We start from the raw sequence: 19,881 nt of genomic DNA on the forward strand, positions 1-19,881 counted from the left end.
CCAGTCTGAATAAATGTTTCCTCTTTAAGTGCTTGGTTGTTGGACTTCCATACAGTTTGATTTTCTGTCAGTTCTGATTTTTTTTTACACCTTTGCTGATAGATTATTCTACCTCCTTGCAGAGCATCCCATTTCATTTGAAGATAAATGATAACCTTCTCCTTAATCTTTAGGTTCTTCCAGGCTAAACAGATTTACTACCTTACCTTTCTGCATATGGTGGTATGGTTTCAAGAGCTGTCACCATTCTAGCCATCTTTTCTAGACATTTTGTTTGTCCCTAAAGAACAGCACTAGCACTAAAACAGAGTTTGTACATGTAGGCTGAGTGAGAAGTATTCCTCTCCAGTTTGACATTCTACTTTTATCAAGGTAGACTGTGATTGAATTGGCACTCTTTAAGTAACTCTATTCCTGTCTCATTTCAAACTCTTAATCCACTAAAACCTTTAAATTACTATTATATACAATATTCTAGTCAACTTCTTATCTTCTTTACAGTTGGTTTTTGAACCAAAGTGAGGCCTCTACGTTTCTTCTTATTCACCTAATAAAGAATACTCCAGGGCAGTGCAGTCTTTTAATGTAGAAACTAGCATGTCTAAATATTTAGGAAAACTTTATTTATTTTTTTTAAATTACACAAGTCCCATTTTCTTTTTTTTTTTTTTTTTAGGATTTTATTTATTTTTAGGGAGGGAAGGGAGGGAGAGAGAAAGAGAGAGAGAGAGAAACATCAATGTGCGGTTGCTGGGGGTTATGGCCTGCAACCCAGGAATGTACCCTGGCTGGGAATCGAACCCGGGACACTTTAGTTCCCAGTCCGCGCTCAATCCACTGAGCTATGCCAGCCAGGGCTGGAAAACTTATTTTTAAAAGTACATAATATACATATGTATACATATGCCAAATTCATTTATCAGGTTGAGCAGTTTTTTTGGTGGAGTCTACAGGATTTTCTATGTACACTATAATGTCATCTGCAAACAGTGACAGTTTTGTTTCCTCCTTTCCTATTTGGATGCCTATTTCCTTTTCTTGTCTGATCTCTGTGGTTAAAACTTCCAATACTATATTGAATAGAAGTGGTGAAAGTGGACAACCTTGTCTTGTTCCTGATCTTAGTGGAAAAGATTTTAGTTTTTGCCCATTGAGAATGATGTTGGCTGTAGGTCTCTCATATATGGCCTTTATTATGTTGAGGAATGCCCCCTCTATTCCCACTTTGCCGAGTGTTTTTATCATAAATGCATGCTGTACCTTATCAAGTGCTTTTTCCAAATCTATTAATATGGTCATGTGATTTTTGCCTTTCATTTTATTTATGTGATGTATTACATTTACTGATTCGCAAATATTGAACCATCCTTGCATCCCTGGGATGAATCCCACTTGGTCATGGTGTATGATCTTTTTAATGTATTGTTGGGTGTGGTTTGCCAGTATTTTGTTGAGGATTTTAGCATTTATGTTCATCAGCAATGTTGGCCTGAAGTTTTCTTTTCTTTGTTTTGTCTTTATCTGGTTTTGGGATTAGGATGATGCTAGCTTCGTAAACATAGTTTGGGAGTCTTCCAACATTTTGGATTTTTTGGAATAGTCTGTGAAGAACAGGGTTTAGCTCTTTCTTGAATGCTTTGTAGAATTCTCCTGTGAAACCATCCAGTCTAGGACTTTTGTGTGTTGGAAGTTTTTTGATTACTGCTTCAATTTCATCTGCTGTTATTGGTCTGTTCAGACGTTCTGCTACTTCTTCATTGAGTTTTGGAAGATAATATTTTTCTAGAAAGTTGTCCATTTCACCTAGGTTTTCAGATTTCTTGGCATACGGTTCTTCATTGTAATTTCTTAAAATCCCTTGTATTTCTGTGGTGTCAGTTTCAATCTCTCATTTCTGATTGTGTATATTTGGGTCCTCTCTTTTTGATTTTGATGAGTCTCCTTAAAGGCTGGTTGATTTTGTTTATCTTTTCAAAAAACCAGCTCCTGGATTTATTGATCCTTAGAATTATGCTTTTAGTCTCTATGTCATTTAATTCTCCTCTGATCTTGGTTATTTCCTTCCTTCTGCTTGCTCTGGGCAGTCTGTTGTTGTTCCTCGAGTTCTTGTAGATGTAGGGTTAGATTGTTTGTTTGAAATGTTTCTATGATTTTTAGGTAGGCCTGTATCGCTATGAACTTCTCTCTCAGCACTGCCTTTGCTGTGTCCCATAAGTTTTGGGTTGTTGTGAGTTCATTTTCGTTCGTTTCCAGAAACTTTTTTACTTCTTCCCTAATTTCATTCTTGACTCATTCATTGTTTAGTAGCATGCTATTCAATCTCCATGATTTTGAGTGTTTTGCATTCTTTCCCTTGGGTTTGGTTTCTAGTTTCAGTCCCTTGTGGTTGGAGAAAATGCTTGGTATGATTTCAATTTTCTTGAATTTGTTCAGGCTTGTTTTGTGTCCTATCATGTGTTCTATCCTTGAAAATGTTTCATGTGCATTTGAAAAGAATGTGTATTTAGCTTCTTTGGGATGAAGGACTCAATATATATCAGTTAAGTCCATTTCATCTAGGGCATTGGTCAATACCATAATATCTTTGTTGATATTTTGTTTGGAAGATCTATCCATTTTTGACAGTGGAATGTTAAAATCCCTTATTATAATTGTGTTGCTGTCAATATCTTTCTTGAAGTCCTCTAAGATTTTCTTTCTTTATTTGGGTGCTCCTATGTTGGGTGCATATAGATTTACAATGTTTATGTCTTCTTGGTGGATTCTTCCCTTGAGTATTATGAAGTGACCTTCTGGGTCTCTCTTTATGGCCCTTTTTCTGAAGTCTATTTTGTCTGATGAGTATTGTTACCCCAGCTTTTTTTTTTTTCGTGTCAATTTGCTTGGAAAATTTGTTCCCAGCCCTTCACTTTCAGTCTGTGTAGGTGTTTTGTCCTGAGGTGGGTCTCCTGTAGGCAGCATATGTGTGGGTCATACTTTCTTATCCATTTGGCTATTTTATGTCTTTTGATTGGAGCATTTAATCCACTTACATTTAAGGTTATTATTGATAGGTACTTATTCATTGCCATTTTTGCAACTGTGTTGCACTGTCTCCCTTCTCTCTCTCTCTCTCTCCCCCCCCTTCTCTCTCTCCCCCTCTCCCCTTTTCCTTCCTTTCCTTAAGGGTTTCCTTTAGCATCTCTTGCAGAGCTGGTTTGGTGTAAGTGTATTATTTTAGACTTCTTTTGTTTGGGAAGCTCCTTATTTGTCCTTCTTTCTTGATTGAGAGCCTTGGTGAAGGCCTCTGATTCTCATTACTTGGAATATTTCTTGCTATTCTCTTCTGGCTTGGAGTGTTTCCATTGAGAAGTCAGCTGCTAACTTTATTGGGGCTCCCTTGTATGTTACTTCATTTCTCCCTTACTGCCTTTAAGATTCTCTCTTTGTCTTGGAATTTTGCCATTTTAATTATGTGTCTTGAAGTGGGCCTCTTTGAGTTCCTCTTGACTGGAACTCTGTGTTTCCTGTATTTGTGACTTTTCCTCTCATCAAATTAAGGAAGTTTTGCATCAGTACTTTTTTTGTTTTTAAGATTTTATTTATTTATTTTTAGAGAGGGAACGGAGGGAGGGAGAGAGGGAGAGAGAGAGAGAGGGAGAGAGGGAGAGACATCAATGTGTGGTTGCTGGGGGTTATGGCCTGCAACCCAGGAATGTACCCTGGCTGGGAATCGAACCTGGGACACTTTGGTTCCCAGCCCGCGCTCAATCCACTGAGCTACGCCAGCCAGGGGCCCATCAGTACTTTTTCAAATAGGTTTTCTATCCCTTGCTCTTCTCCTTCTGGTATCCCTATTATACGGATATTATTACATTTCATATTGTCTTGCATTTCTCTTAATCCCTCTTCATTCTTTCTGAGCCTCTTTTCCTTTTCTTGCTCATTTTGGGTGTTTTTTTCTACTTTGTCCTCCAGTTCACTGATCCCATCTTCTGCTTCATCAATGCTGCTGTTGGTTCCTTCTGCTGTGTTCTTCAGTTCAGAAATTGTATTCTTCATTTCCTTTTGGCCCTTGTTGATAGTTTCTATTTCCTTTTTCATGTTGATATAGTTTGCAGTGAGTTCATTCTAGTTTCCCTGTAGTTTCTGGTAGCTCATTGTGAGCCCATTGAGCTTCCTGATAACCATTGCTTTGAACTCAATATCTGATAGTTGAGTTGCCTCTATTTCATTTAGCATTGTTTCTGAGCCTTCCTCCTTTCCTTTCATTTGTGGATTGTGTCTTTGTCTTCCCATTGTTTGTGAGACTCTTCTTGTTAGCTTCAGCTTCTTAAATTGATCTGTTCTGGCTCCCTGGGTTTATGGTGTGATCTTCTGTGGTAGAATACCTGTGAGATTCAGTGGTGCAGTCTCCTTGATCTCCTGAGCTCACTGGTCTTGGGCTGTCGTTTAAGTTGGCTCTGTTTGTCTTTGGGTTTTGATTGTTGTTGGGTCTTTCTTTGGTGGGTCCTTCCCACCAACTGGTTAACTGAGGGTTGCTCTGTTCACCACCTCTTGTATTTTGTGCTGGTGAGGGCAGGTTGTATTGAAGCTGGTTCTTCCATGTGTACAAGGTTTTGAGGATTCTCTCTTTCTCTTGTTCAATTGTTTGTACTGGGTAGTTTCTCCACTATTTAGTTGTATTTCCAGATAAGTCCTGGATTGAGGTTTGTGTGGTTTCCACTCCCTCCTTCGCTTTCTTCTGTTGTTATCTGTTGGTGGTTCCCTTGTTGTTGGGTTTCCTCTTTCAGTGGGTATCCTGGTGTTCACCACTTGCACCTACTCATCTGGTTTTTCAGTATCTGCTACAATTTTGGGGCTCTTATTTTCATATATGCTGGGGTACAGTTGGCTGTTTGCTGTTCCCCCGTAGATCGGCTAGGTTTTCCTCCCGTGTGCAGGCGGAAGTGGAATCTGCTCCCTCCTACCTCATTGCCATCTTCCTCCCCTGATTTCTTTTTTTAAATTTGTTGTTCTTTTCATAGTGTGAGGAGGGAGTGTATATACTTATGCCTCCATCTTGGGCAGAAGGTCAGTCTTTTGCTCGTTTTCAAATTTGGTTGTTCATTTTCTTATTAAGTTTTAAGATTTCTTTAAATATTTTGGATAACATTCCTTTATCAGATGTGTGCTTTGCAAAGACTTACTGTCAGTGTTAGGCTTGTCTTTTTCATCTCTTGACAGTGCCTTATACAGAGAAGATGTTTTTAATTTTAATGACGTCTGGCTTATGAAATTTTTTATTCATGGATTGTGCCTTTGGTTTGTAACTAGAAAGTCATCTTCATTCTCAAAATCTGAATTTTCTCCCCAGATTTTCTAGGAGTTTTACAGTTTTGCACTTTATACTTTATGTTTATGATCCTTTTTAATTTTTGTGAAGGGTGTAAGTTCTAAGTCTAGATTCTTTTTTTTTTAATGTGGATATTAGCTGTTCCATCAATTTGTTGAAAAGACATGTTTTCTCCACTATATTGCTTTTGCTCCTTGTCAACTACTGGTTGGCTCTATTAATGTGGGTCTATTTCTGGCTTCTGTCTATTCCATTAATCTATTTCTTTTTTTTTTTCACCAATATCACAGTGTGTTAATTATTGTAGTATAATGTCAGTCCTCCAACTTTGTTCTCCTTCAATATTGTGTTGGCTACTCTGGGTTATTTGGCTCTTCATATAAAATTTAGAATCATTTTGTTGATGTCCAAAAAATAGTAAGTTGTGATTTTGAAACTTCATTGAATCTACAGATTAAGTTAGGAAGAAATGACATCTTGACAATAATTTTTTCTATTCATTAATAGGATCATTTCCATTTATTTTGTTCTTTAATTTCCTCCATCACAGTTTTGTAATTTTCCTCATAAAGACCTTGTATATATTTTGTTAGATCTATATCTAAGTGTTTCATTTGGGGGTGGTGTTAATGTAAGTGGTACTGTGTTTTTAATTTCAAATTCTACTAGTTCATTGCTGGCAGATAGAAAAGTAACAGACTGACCTTGTATCTTGTAGTCTTGCTATTCACTTATTAGTTCCTTTTGTGGGGTATGGGGACCAGTTCTTCCAGATTTTCTACATAATAATGTCAGCTGCAAAAAAGACAGTTTTATTATCTGTCCCAATATGTATACCTTTTATTCCATTTTCTTATTGCATTAGTTAGAACTTCTAGTACAGTGTTAAAGCAATGGTGCAAAAGAACATTCTTGTCTTACTCCTGATCTTAGCTGGAAATTTCTAGTTTCTCACCATTAAGCAAAATGTTGAGCTGTAGGCTGTTTGTAGATATTCTTTACCAAGTTCAGGAAGTTCTCCTCTATTTGTTCTTTGCTGAATTATCATAAATGAGTGTTGGATTTTGTCAAATGCTTTTTTCTGCATCATGTGATATGATCATGTCATTTCTTTAGCCTGTTGATGTAATGAATTACAGTAATTGATTTTCTGATGTTGAACTTATCAATCTAACATACCTGAGATAAATCCCACTTGGTCCTGATATGTAATTTTTTAAAAATTTCTGGATGTTTTACTAATATTTTGGATTTTTGTATCTATACTTATGAGAAATATTGTTCCATAGGAGTTTTCAAATGATATGCCACAAGAATTTTTAAAACATGCAATATCTAACTAGTCAGGGACACTGACCTTTTTTCCTTAGATTGTCGAATTTTATAAAATGACAACAGCCAACACAATAGTCATGCAGTGTGAATGAATTAAAATTATATCTTTTTTGGTCAGATTGGCAAAAAATATATTTTCTGGAATGCTGGAGCATTTTAGTAATTAGTTTATATGTGCCATGAGGTGAAAAATTGAAAATTAATGGTCTATAGTTTTTTTTTTTCTTGTAATGTCTTTGGCTGGTTTTAGGATAATGCTGGGCTCATAAAAGTTATCATTACCATGATCATGGTAGCTTCATAGTAGTAATTTTTAAAATGAGAAATGTAGTTTTCCAACTCTGCTCTGAAATTTCTTCTTGAACTACATAAATTGTTTATTAAAAAGTAAGAATTGTAGATATAGTACAATGGGTTGAATTATAAATTTAAAAAAAATTTTTGTAGTTAAAGGTTCTAGAGCCAGACTCTTAGGTCCTATCAGTTACTAGCTGTGAAGTTTTGGGCAAATTACTGTAAATTTCTCTGTGCCTCAAGTTTTTTTCACTGAGGAAAATGAGAATTATAACAGTACCCTCCTCAGGGAACTATTGTGAGATTTAAATATATTTCTGAGTTGTTCAAGGCTCTTAGATGGTGCATGCACATGACAAACACTCAGTAAACAAGACATTATTATTACTATTGATTGCACTTTGAGACATTGTATCTCCTTTAACACAATAATTCCACTTCTTGGGATGTGTTCTAAAGAAAGAGTCATGTATATTCATCCAGATTTAGCTTCAAGAATGTTTAATGCAGTATTCTTTACAATAGTAAATTGAAAACAAGGGGGATCTTTTAAATTATGGTACACTCCTGTAATAAAATACAATAGTGTCATACATGATTTTTTCAATGTTTGATACCTTAGAATGCTGTTTGTGATCACTTAAAAAAAAACAGAAAAAAATACATATAGTAGAACAAGATATAAAGTATGATCGTGGTTAATTTTAAAAAATAGTATGTGAAAAAAGTTGGCAATTGCAAAGGCTTATGTGTGTAAAACAAAAGGCCTTGGATACTTTATACCAAAATATCTAAAGTGATTGGCTCCTTTGGGTTAGAGAAGACTCTGGTAGCTGATAACAGAAACCACAAGTTGAGGTAAAGCAAAAAAAAAATGTCATTAGACATGTTGCCTAGAAAAGGCAAATCTATAGACAGATAACAGATTAGTTTATCTAGGGCTGGGGTAGGCATGAAACTGACTACAAATGAACGCCAGGGATCTTTTCAGCCCTATTTCCTAACACTGCACTGGGTGATGGTTATACAACTTTACAATAATCTACTAAAAAAATCACTGAATTGTACATTTAAAATTAGTGAATTTTATGGCATGTAAATCATATTTCAATACAACTTTAAAAGGGGGAGGGGCTATTTACTATAGGATGGGTATAAAGGGAGGTCTTCAGATTCTGAGGAGGAACCACAGCCAGGCCTCAGGGAGAGGCCCCCTCTCACCTCATCTGTCTCACTCTTTGTCCCATTCCCATTTGAGACAGGCCCCAAAACAAAATAAAAAAACAAAAGATTGTGCCCATCCCAGGACTCCTGCACTATGGCCACTAATAGCACTCTTACTAAAATCCCCAGCATCAGTGAGGTGTCCACTAGCTATGGCCTACCCAGAGGTCCCAAAGAGGAGCTAGTCTCAGCTGGGCTGCTGCCATCTGGGTGTTAAGAGCTTTAGATGACATTTCTATAGTAGCCTTTTGTGGTTGACTGTACTTTGGTGGGCCCCCTCATGAACATATCCTGGTATTTGTCCCTTTTGAATCCCTCCCATGTGGACTAGAAGCTTGGGCATGTATGTGGCTGGTTCCAGCCAATGGGTCAGTAATAAGTATGTTATAAGCAAAGGCTTGATAAGCACTTGCAATTGAAATTTGTTTTCCTGGAATGTCAGAAGAATGTTTCATTTTGGAACCCAGACTCCATGTCATGAGGCAGTCTAAGCAACCCTATGCAGAGGCCCACATGGGACAGGACTGACCAAGGCCCCTGGTCAGCACTACCATCTGAACTCCCAGGTATTGGCTGCTTCCCCAGTGACCCAGGAGGCAACATGTGGAGAGAACCACCTGAAAAACCCACACAACCCAAACAGAAAATATACAACTATAGTGTTAAAACACTAGATTTTGTAGTGGTTTCTTATGTAACATTAGGTAGCTAACAAATTCTTTATTCTTTTTGTCATGAGATAGCTCTGGTAAATATTGAGATGCAAAAGCTACAAAGCACTGAGTAACTGGAGCCAAACTGAAGTACCTCCATTTCCCTATGACACTGCTGCTATGTCCTAAAAGTGGCAGTGGGAATGCAGGAACACTAGCCAGCATTTACTGAAGGGTGACAGATGTGAAAGACGTACTTACTACTTAACATACCAGGCTGTCTCTTGAGTTTAGTGCTCAGTGTTATTACCACACAAAAAAGAACAGGCATCGGTAACCCAGCTTTAAAAGGGGCTTCCTCAAGGAAGCCTGGACAGCTTTCCTCTTCACAGTAGCAGGCCAAAAGAACACTGTTTGGATGCTAAAACTAGTGCTGGAATGTCTGAACAGTAACAGAATATTACATCAACTCAGTGAATCTCCCCACAACGTACTTATCTGCAAAAACTAAAAAATCAAAGTTAAATTTGCTAGAAATGGGACTAGTGGACAGCATGTGCTTCCTAAATGATGGGCTGAGAAGAACTCAGCATCATATTGTAGTATTTCTGCCAAAGTACCTAACAGAATGCTAAACAGAAGGAAACAACAGGTACCCCCAAGTTCAGGGACATTCTGCAAATCAACTTGCCAGTACTTATAAAAAATGTCCATATTAAGAAAGACCAGGGCAGTTTCTGATCATAAAAGACTAAGGAAGCATGACAACTGAACACAATGCTTAATCTTGATTTTCTTATGCTATAAAGGGCAATGTTAGAACAATTAGTGAAATGTGAATTATGTCTGTAGATCAGATAACAGCATGGGGTCAAGGGTAACTTATGTGATTTTGATCATTGTACTGTGGTGAGGTAAGAACATTTCTTACTTTAAGAAATGCACACCATAATATTAAGGGTAAAGGGACATGGTATCTGCAACTTGCTTTTAAATTATTCAGAAAAAGTGTATGTACATGTATGTATAATGTGTGTAAAGAGAGCAAGAAAAAGGCAAATGTGTAAAATATTAATATTTAGGGAACAAGGATAAAAGGTATCTGGGAATCCTTTGTCCTCTTGCAAATTTTCCATCAAGCCTGAAATTATGTCAATTAAAAACAAAACATTTTAAAGGTAATATTTGCTGAGTCATTCCTTTTGAAACTGTCACAACCACCCAGCCTGCTCTAGAAAGGTCTCTCCTCCAATCTGACCAGGGTTTGTTACTGCTTTTTGGCTCACACACCCCTTTAAACATCTGTTGATGCTTCAGGCCCCTCCCCTGAAAAATAATTATACTCTTATACTCACTTCTTTGCACACAACAACCTCAAGTTATGAACCCTTACCTGGGAGACCAGCAAAGAACTATCCACACACCAAAGGAGGGAGGTCCAAGCAGCACGTGTAGGAAGTGCCTGGCTCAGGTCAGAAAATAGGTCCCCATTCTGGGTCCAAGGACCCTTTGGCCTGGGAGAGCTCATCCTCCATTTCACACCACACTGCAGACTGGGCAGGGCTATTGCAGAGACGGGTCCAGCACAGACAAGATCAGTCCCTTCGGTCTGTGTGCTATTTTACTTAACCTTTCAAGCCTTTTTTCTCTTCCCTAAAAGAGGACATTAAAGCACCACTTCATGGAGTCCTTGGTAGAAGAGCTCAGTAAGAGCAGCCATTATTTTCATATTTTTAGTACCTAGAGTGTGTCTGTTCAATGTCTTATAAACTTTCATGTTTCTACCCTAGCTTTGGCTCTGGAAATGCCAAGTGTTTTTCTGCTGCTATATGGAGACACAAGACCACCACCCAAGGCTTAAGCCCCAGACACTTAAGTTCCCAATAATTCTTGTTTTTCCAAGAACCTCTGAGATCAGGCCTTTGCTTTTCACCCTACTTAAAGCTTAATGCCTTTTGTTGTACATAACTTTTAATTTAGCCTTTAGCCATACTCAGTTTAACTAGAATACTAGAATACTAGACATTTTGACCAAATGTGAACATATTAGTAATGTGTTTGCTTTTCAACTGCTACTCATTTTCACCTTGAAGTTTTCTCTCAAAATGAGACAAATTTGAAGGTGTCATTTAAAGTGAGACAGGGAGAGGCTATGAGTAGCTGGACAGAGAGCATCATGTACTACAAGTTTAGGGGTTTCGCATAGAAATTGGTGGGAGCATGGGCTTCCTATACCTATAGCCCAGAGATTAAAGCCTATGGTTTCCATACCTATCATATTTGCCACACCAACTAATTTGACTTCCAGTTACGGTACATATCATGCTGGGAAAAGTTCCTGAGCTGAAGTTTTTCCAGAAATCAATGGTGTGCCCACCCACCTGAAATAAGGCCTGCCTGGGCCACCATGGGAGGGACCATCTACAGCCTAACTGCCCTCTTTGTGGCTTTACAACCCAGAAACAAATAGGCTGCAAAGGACTGGTTTGCTTTTTGGCATAAACCCTTTGAATTTTTATTTTTCATTGTTTCTGTAAAAAATTTTTACTTGAATAACTTGCTTAACATTTTGCAAGAAGAAAGGAAGGTATTAAGACACTATTTCCATTTGTTTATGAAATGCACATGGCCTATCAGAACTAATTAAACAGTTAAAATAATTGTTTAAAGAAATGCTGCTGCTCTTATTGGGCTCTTGATTTCTCTGGAGATTCTAGGTGAAGACTGCATACAGGCTCATTATTAGCAGTCTTTGCTGAGGTCCTTGGGGAATGAAGGTGGCATTTCTGAGCATAGATTTGATATGACTGAAGAAGGAAGACAAATGCCAAGATCAGGTACATGAAATAAAGGGGGTTGGAGTTAGTAGTCACCATATTTTACCATGTATACTGTGGACTTTTTTTGCCAAAATTTTTAGAGAAAAATAAGGATGCACATTATACATGCGTATAATGATTACATACCATCAGTATAATAATCACGTGTATAATGCACACAGATGCATGAGTGCACATTATATACAGCAAAATATGGTATACTTCAGACTTTTTCCATCTTGCAGTAATATATTAATAGAAATTATGCAGCATGCCTCTAGTCATTGGGAAGTTTGTTTCAAAGGGTTATTTTCCTCACCTCAATCTTTAGTGAATTTATATGTATAATTGTTATGTAGTTATTCCATCATGGGAACAGGACACCTGTTTAGTGTTGCATTTTAGACTTATATCTGTTTTATTGATGCAGCTATAATACAAAGTCTCCTTAACCTTGTGAAAATGTCATGGCTTTTAAATTATGATTTATTCTGATTATGGAATAAATACATGAATAAAAAATCTAAAAAAAAATAAAGTGAAGACAGGTCTGTCCTGACCCCTGCAGTATCACTGCTGTGGAGAGGAGTGTGCAGCTCTGTGATGTACATCCGTGTAATCTAGGAGCTCCTGTGTGCAGAGGCTCAAATGTCCATCTTCCTAGAGTGTCAACACTACTTAAAGCTTTGGGGTAAAAAAAAATCCATTATTTTAACATAAAAACACATATACCTAAAGAGTAAACGAGTGAGTGTTAGGTTACAACTGATCCCACCCTCTCTGTTGAGTCCTTGCAGGGTGAGGCTGGGAAGTGTTGGTTTAGCTCCTCTGGAAGGAGAGAAAGGTGGTAAAGAGTCCAGAGGATTCATTCTCTGGAGGCAGGCCATAACAGCTTTGGTGAACTTGGCAAATGAGTGACTCTGTGTCCAGTCCTGGGCCAAATGCTGGGGAGCCCTGAACCTCGTTAAGAGAGAAAAATGACAGAAAAACTTCTAGACTATATTCACATGAGGGCACAATGCATTCCCCTTGAACAGAGAGATTCAAGCTGGCTCTAACTACAGTCTGTAGAACAGAGGTTCTTTTTTTTTAATTTTTTAAAAAGTTTTATTTATTTATTTTTAGAGAGGGAAGGGAGGGAGAGAGAGAGAGAGAGAGAGACATCAATGTGCAGTTGCTGGGGGTCATGGCCTGCAACCCAGGCATGTACCCTGACTGGGAATTGAACCTACGACACTAGAACTAAGGTTCTTAACCTGTGGTCCACAGATATCTGATCCAAAATTTTAAATGTGCCAGTTTTCTAGAGAGTACTCAGGTTTCTTTGGAACCTGAAAGGAATACATGTCCCAAAAAGTTAAGAGCCACCACTCTTAATTAAAGAAAGTTTGAAAGCCAAATGATTAGATTGAAGATCTAGTTGTTACAAGGAAAGATTTTTATTTGATAATAGCCAATACTTTTGGAAATGCTCCTTCTAGATCCCAAAAAAGCTTATTGAGAGTCTGTCTCCAATACCTCCCACCTGCCACACACACCAACCAGCCTAGTCCTGAAGACAATATAGGTCTGTCCAAGGCCAATTCTCCTTCCACCACTGCACACTTCCACCCAGTGGTACAATCTAAATGCAGGCCACTCAGCCACTCAACACCAAGCCAACTTCATAGGCACAGGGAAACTGAGACCCTCAACTCCAAGACCAAGCCCCTGGTGGGAGATGCAAACAGAACAGGTGAAGCAATGTATAGACACAACATTTAGTTTATTTTGACTGTGACCAAAGTCAGAGAAAGACAACAGAACCTCACTGACTTAGAAGTCCTGCAGGTTCACTGACAACACATCAAGGCTGGGTAAAGGGTTGGCATCCCTTTACATAACCATCTCATAATCCCTCATCATTCTAGGACAGGATAGTGCCTCTTAGGCACTGCATGAATCTTTACAGCAATCACATTTGCTCATCCTTTAAATTAGGATGGACTAAAAATATCAGTTTGATACTCATTCTATAAACTGTCCAGTGGAAGGACAGCAACATCTTTCAGTGTTAGTTAACTGTGGAGTCTGGAGTCCCAAGATGTGGGTTGACAGCCTCTCCAGAAAGGACTGACTGGACAGCAATTTTGCTGATAGGCTGCTCACTACTCATTCCATTGCCCACCTCTTTTCTCAGCTCAGCTGAGAATTTGAATGAATGTCTAATCATAGAGATTAGAACTCACAGTGAAATGAATAAGGTTTATGTGAAGACCCATCTCTAATAGCATATGTGTTTCTCTGTGAAGATCTATATTCAAGTCACATCAGCGTCGGAGCCTCAGGAAGAATGCATGTTTACACTCTGTGCTCTCCAAGGGGTAATACTTATCATAAAAATCTAAAACATATTCCTCAGTCTTGAATCCAAACTTCTGGTACAGCAGCATAGCGGGGTTGCTCGCTGAGACATGAAGGGTTACATCCTTGCCCATACAGGTCTGCCAAAAGAGTGGAAAAATACAAGATGAATAGGAGAAAGCCTGAGGGAAAAATGAGTAGGTAAAGAAACTCTTTTAAGTGTAGATAGTTTAGGAAACTGGAGAAGTTAGGGACTCAGATTTTGCAACACCTCACAACAGCTGGAAACCAAATGACGGTTTACCTGGATCAAAACATTCACCAAAGCATTCATCAACACTAAGGAAACTGATGGTATGCTGAATGTTCTTTTTTCTCTCTGAAGCAAAGGGCCAAGGGAGGTATTTTATTGTCAACTGTATTATTTGTACTTCAATTTCATGTAAATGTATCAAACATATCTATACCAAACACTGTGTCAATCTTGAAGAAATAGTGAACAAGGTAAGCTCTGCTTTTAAAAACTAGATGTTAAATTATGTGACCAGATATGACATATTAAGACTTTCATTTAATTATAAAACTTGAAGAATTTACATGGACCTTCAGAATCCCAAAGTCTATCTCCCATTCCTCCCAAACAGACAGAACTCACTTCTCAAACTGAGATTTCTATATTTAGGATAGGCCCAATCCTAGGGAAAAAGAATAATAATTATTCTACCAATACAAGGCAAGCCCTTGGATTCTTTAACTAGCTACACAGGCTAAAGTATCCCAAAAGTAATATAAATAAGCAACCTGTTTTTAATGAAGGCGGCATCAAAATACTGATGTTGACAGGGTCCTTGAGAGTTTATACTTCTTGGTTCCCCCAAGGCCTCTACTTAAGAACTCTGTCAAAAGTAGACAGCTACCTTCTATTCTCTGTTGAATTCACATTTTGTATCCAAAGGCATTTTAGAACAAGAAAGAACTACTATTATACCAAGGACAAGAGCGTATCCTATGATAAGGCTGGTATTCCTTATCATAGGACAGTCTGTAAATATGCACAGTCTGATCACAGTCATCACCAAGTACTACTGTCTGTGTCCGGGCCTGGGCTGGCCGGGGGCCAGGCACCCACATACCAAGATAAAGACTCTCCTCCCACTCAGGAAATGCTCTGTTAGGACTGACTGGACCAGTCCTTGTGTCAAGCACACACATCCAACTGTCATCTGTGCCCTGCCCTCAAGCCCTTGCCAGAAGGGAAAGGCAGAAATCCTGTAGGCATTCTGTTAGGTTGAAGGATGAACACAGAGTAGAAGTCAATTCTGTGACTGGAGTAGGCAGAGAAAAAGGAAGCATGGGAGAAATAACTGAGAAGCTCTCAGTTCAAGACAACACAAGGTAGCACATATAAATTGTTGAGAGGTGAGAAGAAAACAATTTCTAGAAGACAGTTCCCAAGGTTCTGGCCAACACTTGGAATTGCTGATCAAGTTTCATTAAAAACTGGAAAAACAACATTCTATCAACTCCATCCTCCATTTAATACTGTACTGTATACTTGATAGTTGCTAAGAGAATAAACCTTAAAAATTCTCATAATAAGAAAAACAAAATTTTATAATTATGTTTGGTAATGGATGTTAACAAGACAATGTACGGTATGTACAAAAATTAAATCATTATGTTGTACACTTGAAGCTTATTAATATAATGTTATTATGTCAATTATACCTCAATAATAATAAAAAAAAATCCCAAACAAAAAAAAGAATCTAGACCAGTAGCACAAAATCATCCATACCAGATGGTTTCTAAATAAGAGTTGCCAAAAATATGCTGGGTGAAATAAAATCCTTGCATGTTTTTCTGATGTTAGTATATAAATATACGGTATATTTTCTTCAAAGGTGATACAGATTTTATCAAAGGATGAATTATAATTTGATATTAGAATTAAATCTTGGAAGGTTCATACCAGGTTATACGATGATAGCAAAATGAAAAGCAACCAAGAATTACAAAATATGTGCTACTAGTGATTGATACAGCTTAGCTACAATGTTTTAAAATATTTGAAAACTAAAAACCATAGTTCCACTTCCTTGTCTGAGTCGTGGTGGCACTGATTCAAAGAGCAACAGCGTTTCCGATATGGACAGTATAACTGCTTCAGGCTTTCACTTTTGCAATTTTCTCATTTATTTACTACACATATTCACAAACTGGCTTCTTCAAAACCCGCATCTAAATTGCAATTTTATTTTAGAGGGTTGAAGATTTTTGTCTACGTGTTTTTTTTTTCTTATAAAGTTACTTTCATCAAAAGAAGCACACAGACTACATATACAGTGCACACCAACAGAAGTAAAAAAAAGTACATTATACATCTTCTACTGCAAATTCACGGTACAAAAGATACTGTCTTTTAAACATATACTGTAAAAAAAAAGAAAAACAATATAATAAGAAAAAATGGATAACATTACGCAACACACCAGAACCCACTGGCAGCTTCTGAAAACCAAAGGGCAACCCATCTTGTGGAGAAGGATGGTGACTGGCATTGTCACTTGGTCTCATATTCCACTGGGCCGTGCAAGGAGGGCCCTGCTCAGATCCACTCTTCCTCTAATTCTTTCCAAAGAGCCCAGAAGCAAGTGTGTAGAAGATGAGCACAGACAACATACCTGAATGAGATGATAAATCATGAAAGTTGCAATCCCTGCTCTTCTCCATTCAGGATGGACAAACAGAAATGAAATGTAAGCTTCATTGTACTTCACGTCGGGAACCATGAAGCCAAAAGCAATGATGACTTTTTTATACAGGACAACAACACTGAAGTCTGGGTACTGCAAGCACTCAGACAGGTCAATGCCTAAAGAAAAGAAACAATTGGAGATTCAAAACCATGTGCCTTTTGGAATTAATGAACACCAAGCTTTTCAGTCTGTACTTACAGCTGTACCTGCATGCTAAAAAACCAAACCAAAACAAAATGAGACAAAGATATTACCATACATAGCACACATTCAGATCATAAAATTAAAAATGAATTTTAGAATATACCAAAATCAACATAATCTTTTCTAAGTATGTATGTAAAAGAGGAAAGGCAGGATAGGATGGATAGTAGGAGTGAACAGGTTGAGCACTGGACACACCTGGTTTTCAATTCAGCCTCCTTGGCCACGTGTATCAATAGGCACATCTCTAAATGTCTTAGCTTCAGTTTTACCTTGTTTAAGATGAGAGTGTACCTAGACCTCAAAGAGTGGGAGTCAAGATCCCCTGAGAGTGTCCATTTCATTGTAGTCTTTATCTCAGACATACTCAATTTATAAGCTCTTTTGTACAAATGCTACATTTTACAATAAAAAGGTTAAATAAAAAATGAGCTCTTGCATAGGTTATGAAAGTCACTAGTGTAAAGGCAGGAAGTAGTGACTGCTCCTGGAATGTTCCTTTCCACTTGCACAGCTCTGCCACCACAGGCACTATGACATGATTATGAGACAATGAAGATGACAAAGCTCTCATCCTGATGAAATCTTATTTAACATCTGGAAGACATATTATATTTCAAAGCACAGTGGTAAAGCAGATCCACAAAAAATGTGTTTATATTTAACAACGAAAATGTGTTCTCTTAACTGATGGCTTTGGTACTTAGATACAGTATATTATAAGGCTGATAAAATGACAAATCATATTGGGTTAAAGTCTGTGATCGGCATATTTGGTTTTTTAAAAACACCTTTTGGCTGTACTGACACTCTCTAAGAAATAGCTAAATAAACAGAGCACACAGAATTATTAAACAAAATCAAAAGTGCCAAATGCCCCAGCTGCCAGTCTGTGTATGGCTGATAGACATTACCTGGTATCTAAACATACGTAGAAACAAACAGAATGAATCTTTTATTCTAGAAGCAGAGGAAAATAGGGAAGAGAAACAAACAAAACACTGTTTATTACTTTAAATGCAGGCTTATTCTTGATCTTAGGGAAAAAAGGGGTATTTATATTTTAATATTTTTATATTAGTAGAGACAAACTATATAAAATCATGAGTAAAGGTTTTAGGGTCACATGACATACAGTAATTTTAAAAATTACTGAAGTTAACTATACAGAAAACTGATCTACCCAGTTTGAAAAGGGGAGAACATACCAGGCCAGAAAAACTCCTGACACATGGAGTTTATCGTTGGGATGTGATTTGGCCGGACATAGCAGTAATCGAGAGGTGCATCAGCCTCTGGAGTCCAGTGAGAGTCACTTCTGTGCAGATGAGAACGAATCTGTGACAGGAGTTGCAGTTTGGGTGGCTTTGTTTCATAATCACGCCTCCAGTACCACAGAAGATAAACAAATTCAAGTCAAAAAATACCCAATATTACTCCTAACCATTTGATTCATGCAAACTCTTTGATCAGCTTGAAATTTTGAACTAACTTGCATTACTTTATATGGCAACTAGCTTGACCACAGCTATAGTACATTTTGGTATGAATTTAAAATTCGTTCTTTAAACATCTGTTGACCAAACCCCTCTGTACCCACCAGTAACTCTACTGGTGCTAGTGAGCCTTATGAACAGAGTGAGGAAACAGAATTAGAATCTGATTTAATCCTCTGAATGTTCTCACCAAGACAGAGTCTAGGGCAGGGAAGGTTCAATCCTGCCAAGGTAGCTGGGGACCACCAGAGACCAGGGGAACCAAAGCAGGCTCACACACTGCCTTTCCATGTGTCTGCCTGGGAAGCAGTGCTATCTATGCAAGGAGCATCAGGTGACTACAGAGCTGCAGTGCAAGTGCAGTCAACAAAGACTATGTGCTCTGTTAATCACAGCCAAGATAGCACTGGGGACCTCTCGTCTGCTCTGCTTCGCAGCAGAAACTGTCCCAACATCCAATCCAGCTATAGGTACAATTTGAAACAACTCTCTCATTTTTTTTATTTCATAGACTATTAAATACATACAACTTTAAATTTAAAAGAAAACAATGAGTATGGTCATCTTAATGAAATCCAACAGTTAACTTATCCTTGCTTTTTCTGTTTCTATCAAAGGATCATCGTTTCTGCAAAAAAGCATAGCTGAAACAAGTCAGGGCTGAGGCTAGGTACCAAAGCACAGACTCGGTCCTTGCTGACTCCCGCTCACAGGTTTTGGTATTTCCTCATTCCAAGAGAGGGATGGGGGGTAGAAAGCACAAACATTACTTGTCATGACACAATCCACATCATGGCTCTTCTCCATATACCTGATGTACGGTTTCAAGATCCGAGAGGTATAAGGGCTCACAATGCTCTGGTCCACAACCAAATCTTCTGATCCCACCAAACGATATAAAAACTTGGTGGTTTGGTGCCGAAATCCTTTCCTGGATGGCAAGGCAGTCTATGAGAAAGAAACACTGGTTATATATAAACAAAATTATTCAAAAGATTGATTTAATTTCCATAGATAATCAGTACTTATGATGTTTTCATGTATCAGAAAGGTCTTTTTTACATCCTATTTTAAAAGCTCATGTCAACAAAAAAATTCATAGTCACCTTTGTATAAAATTAAATATGAAAAACTCATCCTAGTTGTAACAATTTAAAATCAAAATAACTTAAAAGATTTAAGTTTAAAGTTTAAAATGTTTAAAGTCATTAAGTGAGTGAAATGCAGTACTGAGCATGGAATTTACAGCTTCATTTTATCTATATTACATCTTCAGTCCATTCAACAAACATTAACCAGCTCTAGTGCCGTGAAGGTAAGTATAGTTATCCAAACAGCCATGGGGGCCAATTATTGCAGTATCTATATATGGATTGATTAAAATATGTCTCTATTCCAATGAGTAAATTTGACAAAAATAGGTATCATCCCTAAAACAAA

The 19,881-nt window shown here is 37.7% G+C and overlaps 2 protein-coding genes and 1 pseudogene across 5 annotated transcripts in view; 1 reads left to right on the top strand and 2 right to left on the bottom strand.

Annotated features, from left to right (window-relative positions):
* The first annotated feature begins 10,996 nt into the window (after positions 1–10,996).
* On the top strand, positions 10,997–11,205 carry LOC114506204 (annotated as a pseudogene).
* A 2,182-nt stretch (positions 11,206–13,387) lies between these two features.
* KAT14 (lysine acetyltransferase 14) overlaps positions 13,388–19,881 on the bottom strand; it is a 76,491-nt gene continuing 69,997 nt past the window's right edge. For 2 of the 3 annotated variants that reach the window (XM_036009497.1, XM_036009496.1), the window contains exons 8-11: positions 19,253–19,389; positions 18,154–18,329; positions 16,667–16,857; positions 13,388–14,122 (exon numbers count right to left, since the gene is read on the bottom strand). In XM_036009497.1, the coding sequence (XP_035865390.1) occupies positions 13,949–14,122; positions 16,667–16,857; positions 18,154–18,329; positions 19,253–19,389 (678 nt within the window). In that variant the 3' untranslated portion in view covers positions 13,388–13,948. The other variant, XM_036009498.1, reaches the window with a different exon arrangement.
* Positions 13,388–19,881, bottom strand: part of LOC114506203 (protein PET117 homolog, mitochondrial) — a 76,491-nt gene continuing 69,997 nt past the window's right edge. For both annotated transcript variants that reach the window (XM_028523711.2, XM_028523712.2), the window contains exons 8-11: positions 19,253–19,389; positions 18,154–18,329; positions 16,667–16,857; positions 13,388–14,122 (exon numbers count right to left, since the gene is read on the bottom strand). The gene's annotated coding sequence lies outside the window, so the exon portion shown is untranslated. The remainder of the gene's footprint in view (positions 14,123–16,666; positions 16,858–18,153; positions 18,330–19,252; positions 19,390–19,881) is intronic.

The sequence above is a fragment of the Phyllostomus discolor genome, chromosome 9 (assembly GCF_004126475.2).
Source record: "Phyllostomus discolor isolate MPI-MPIP mPhyDis1 chromosome 9, mPhyDis1.pri.v3, whole genome shotgun sequence".
Taxonomy (NCBI): Eukaryota; Metazoa; Chordata; class Mammalia; order Chiroptera; family Phyllostomidae; genus Phyllostomus; species Phyllostomus discolor.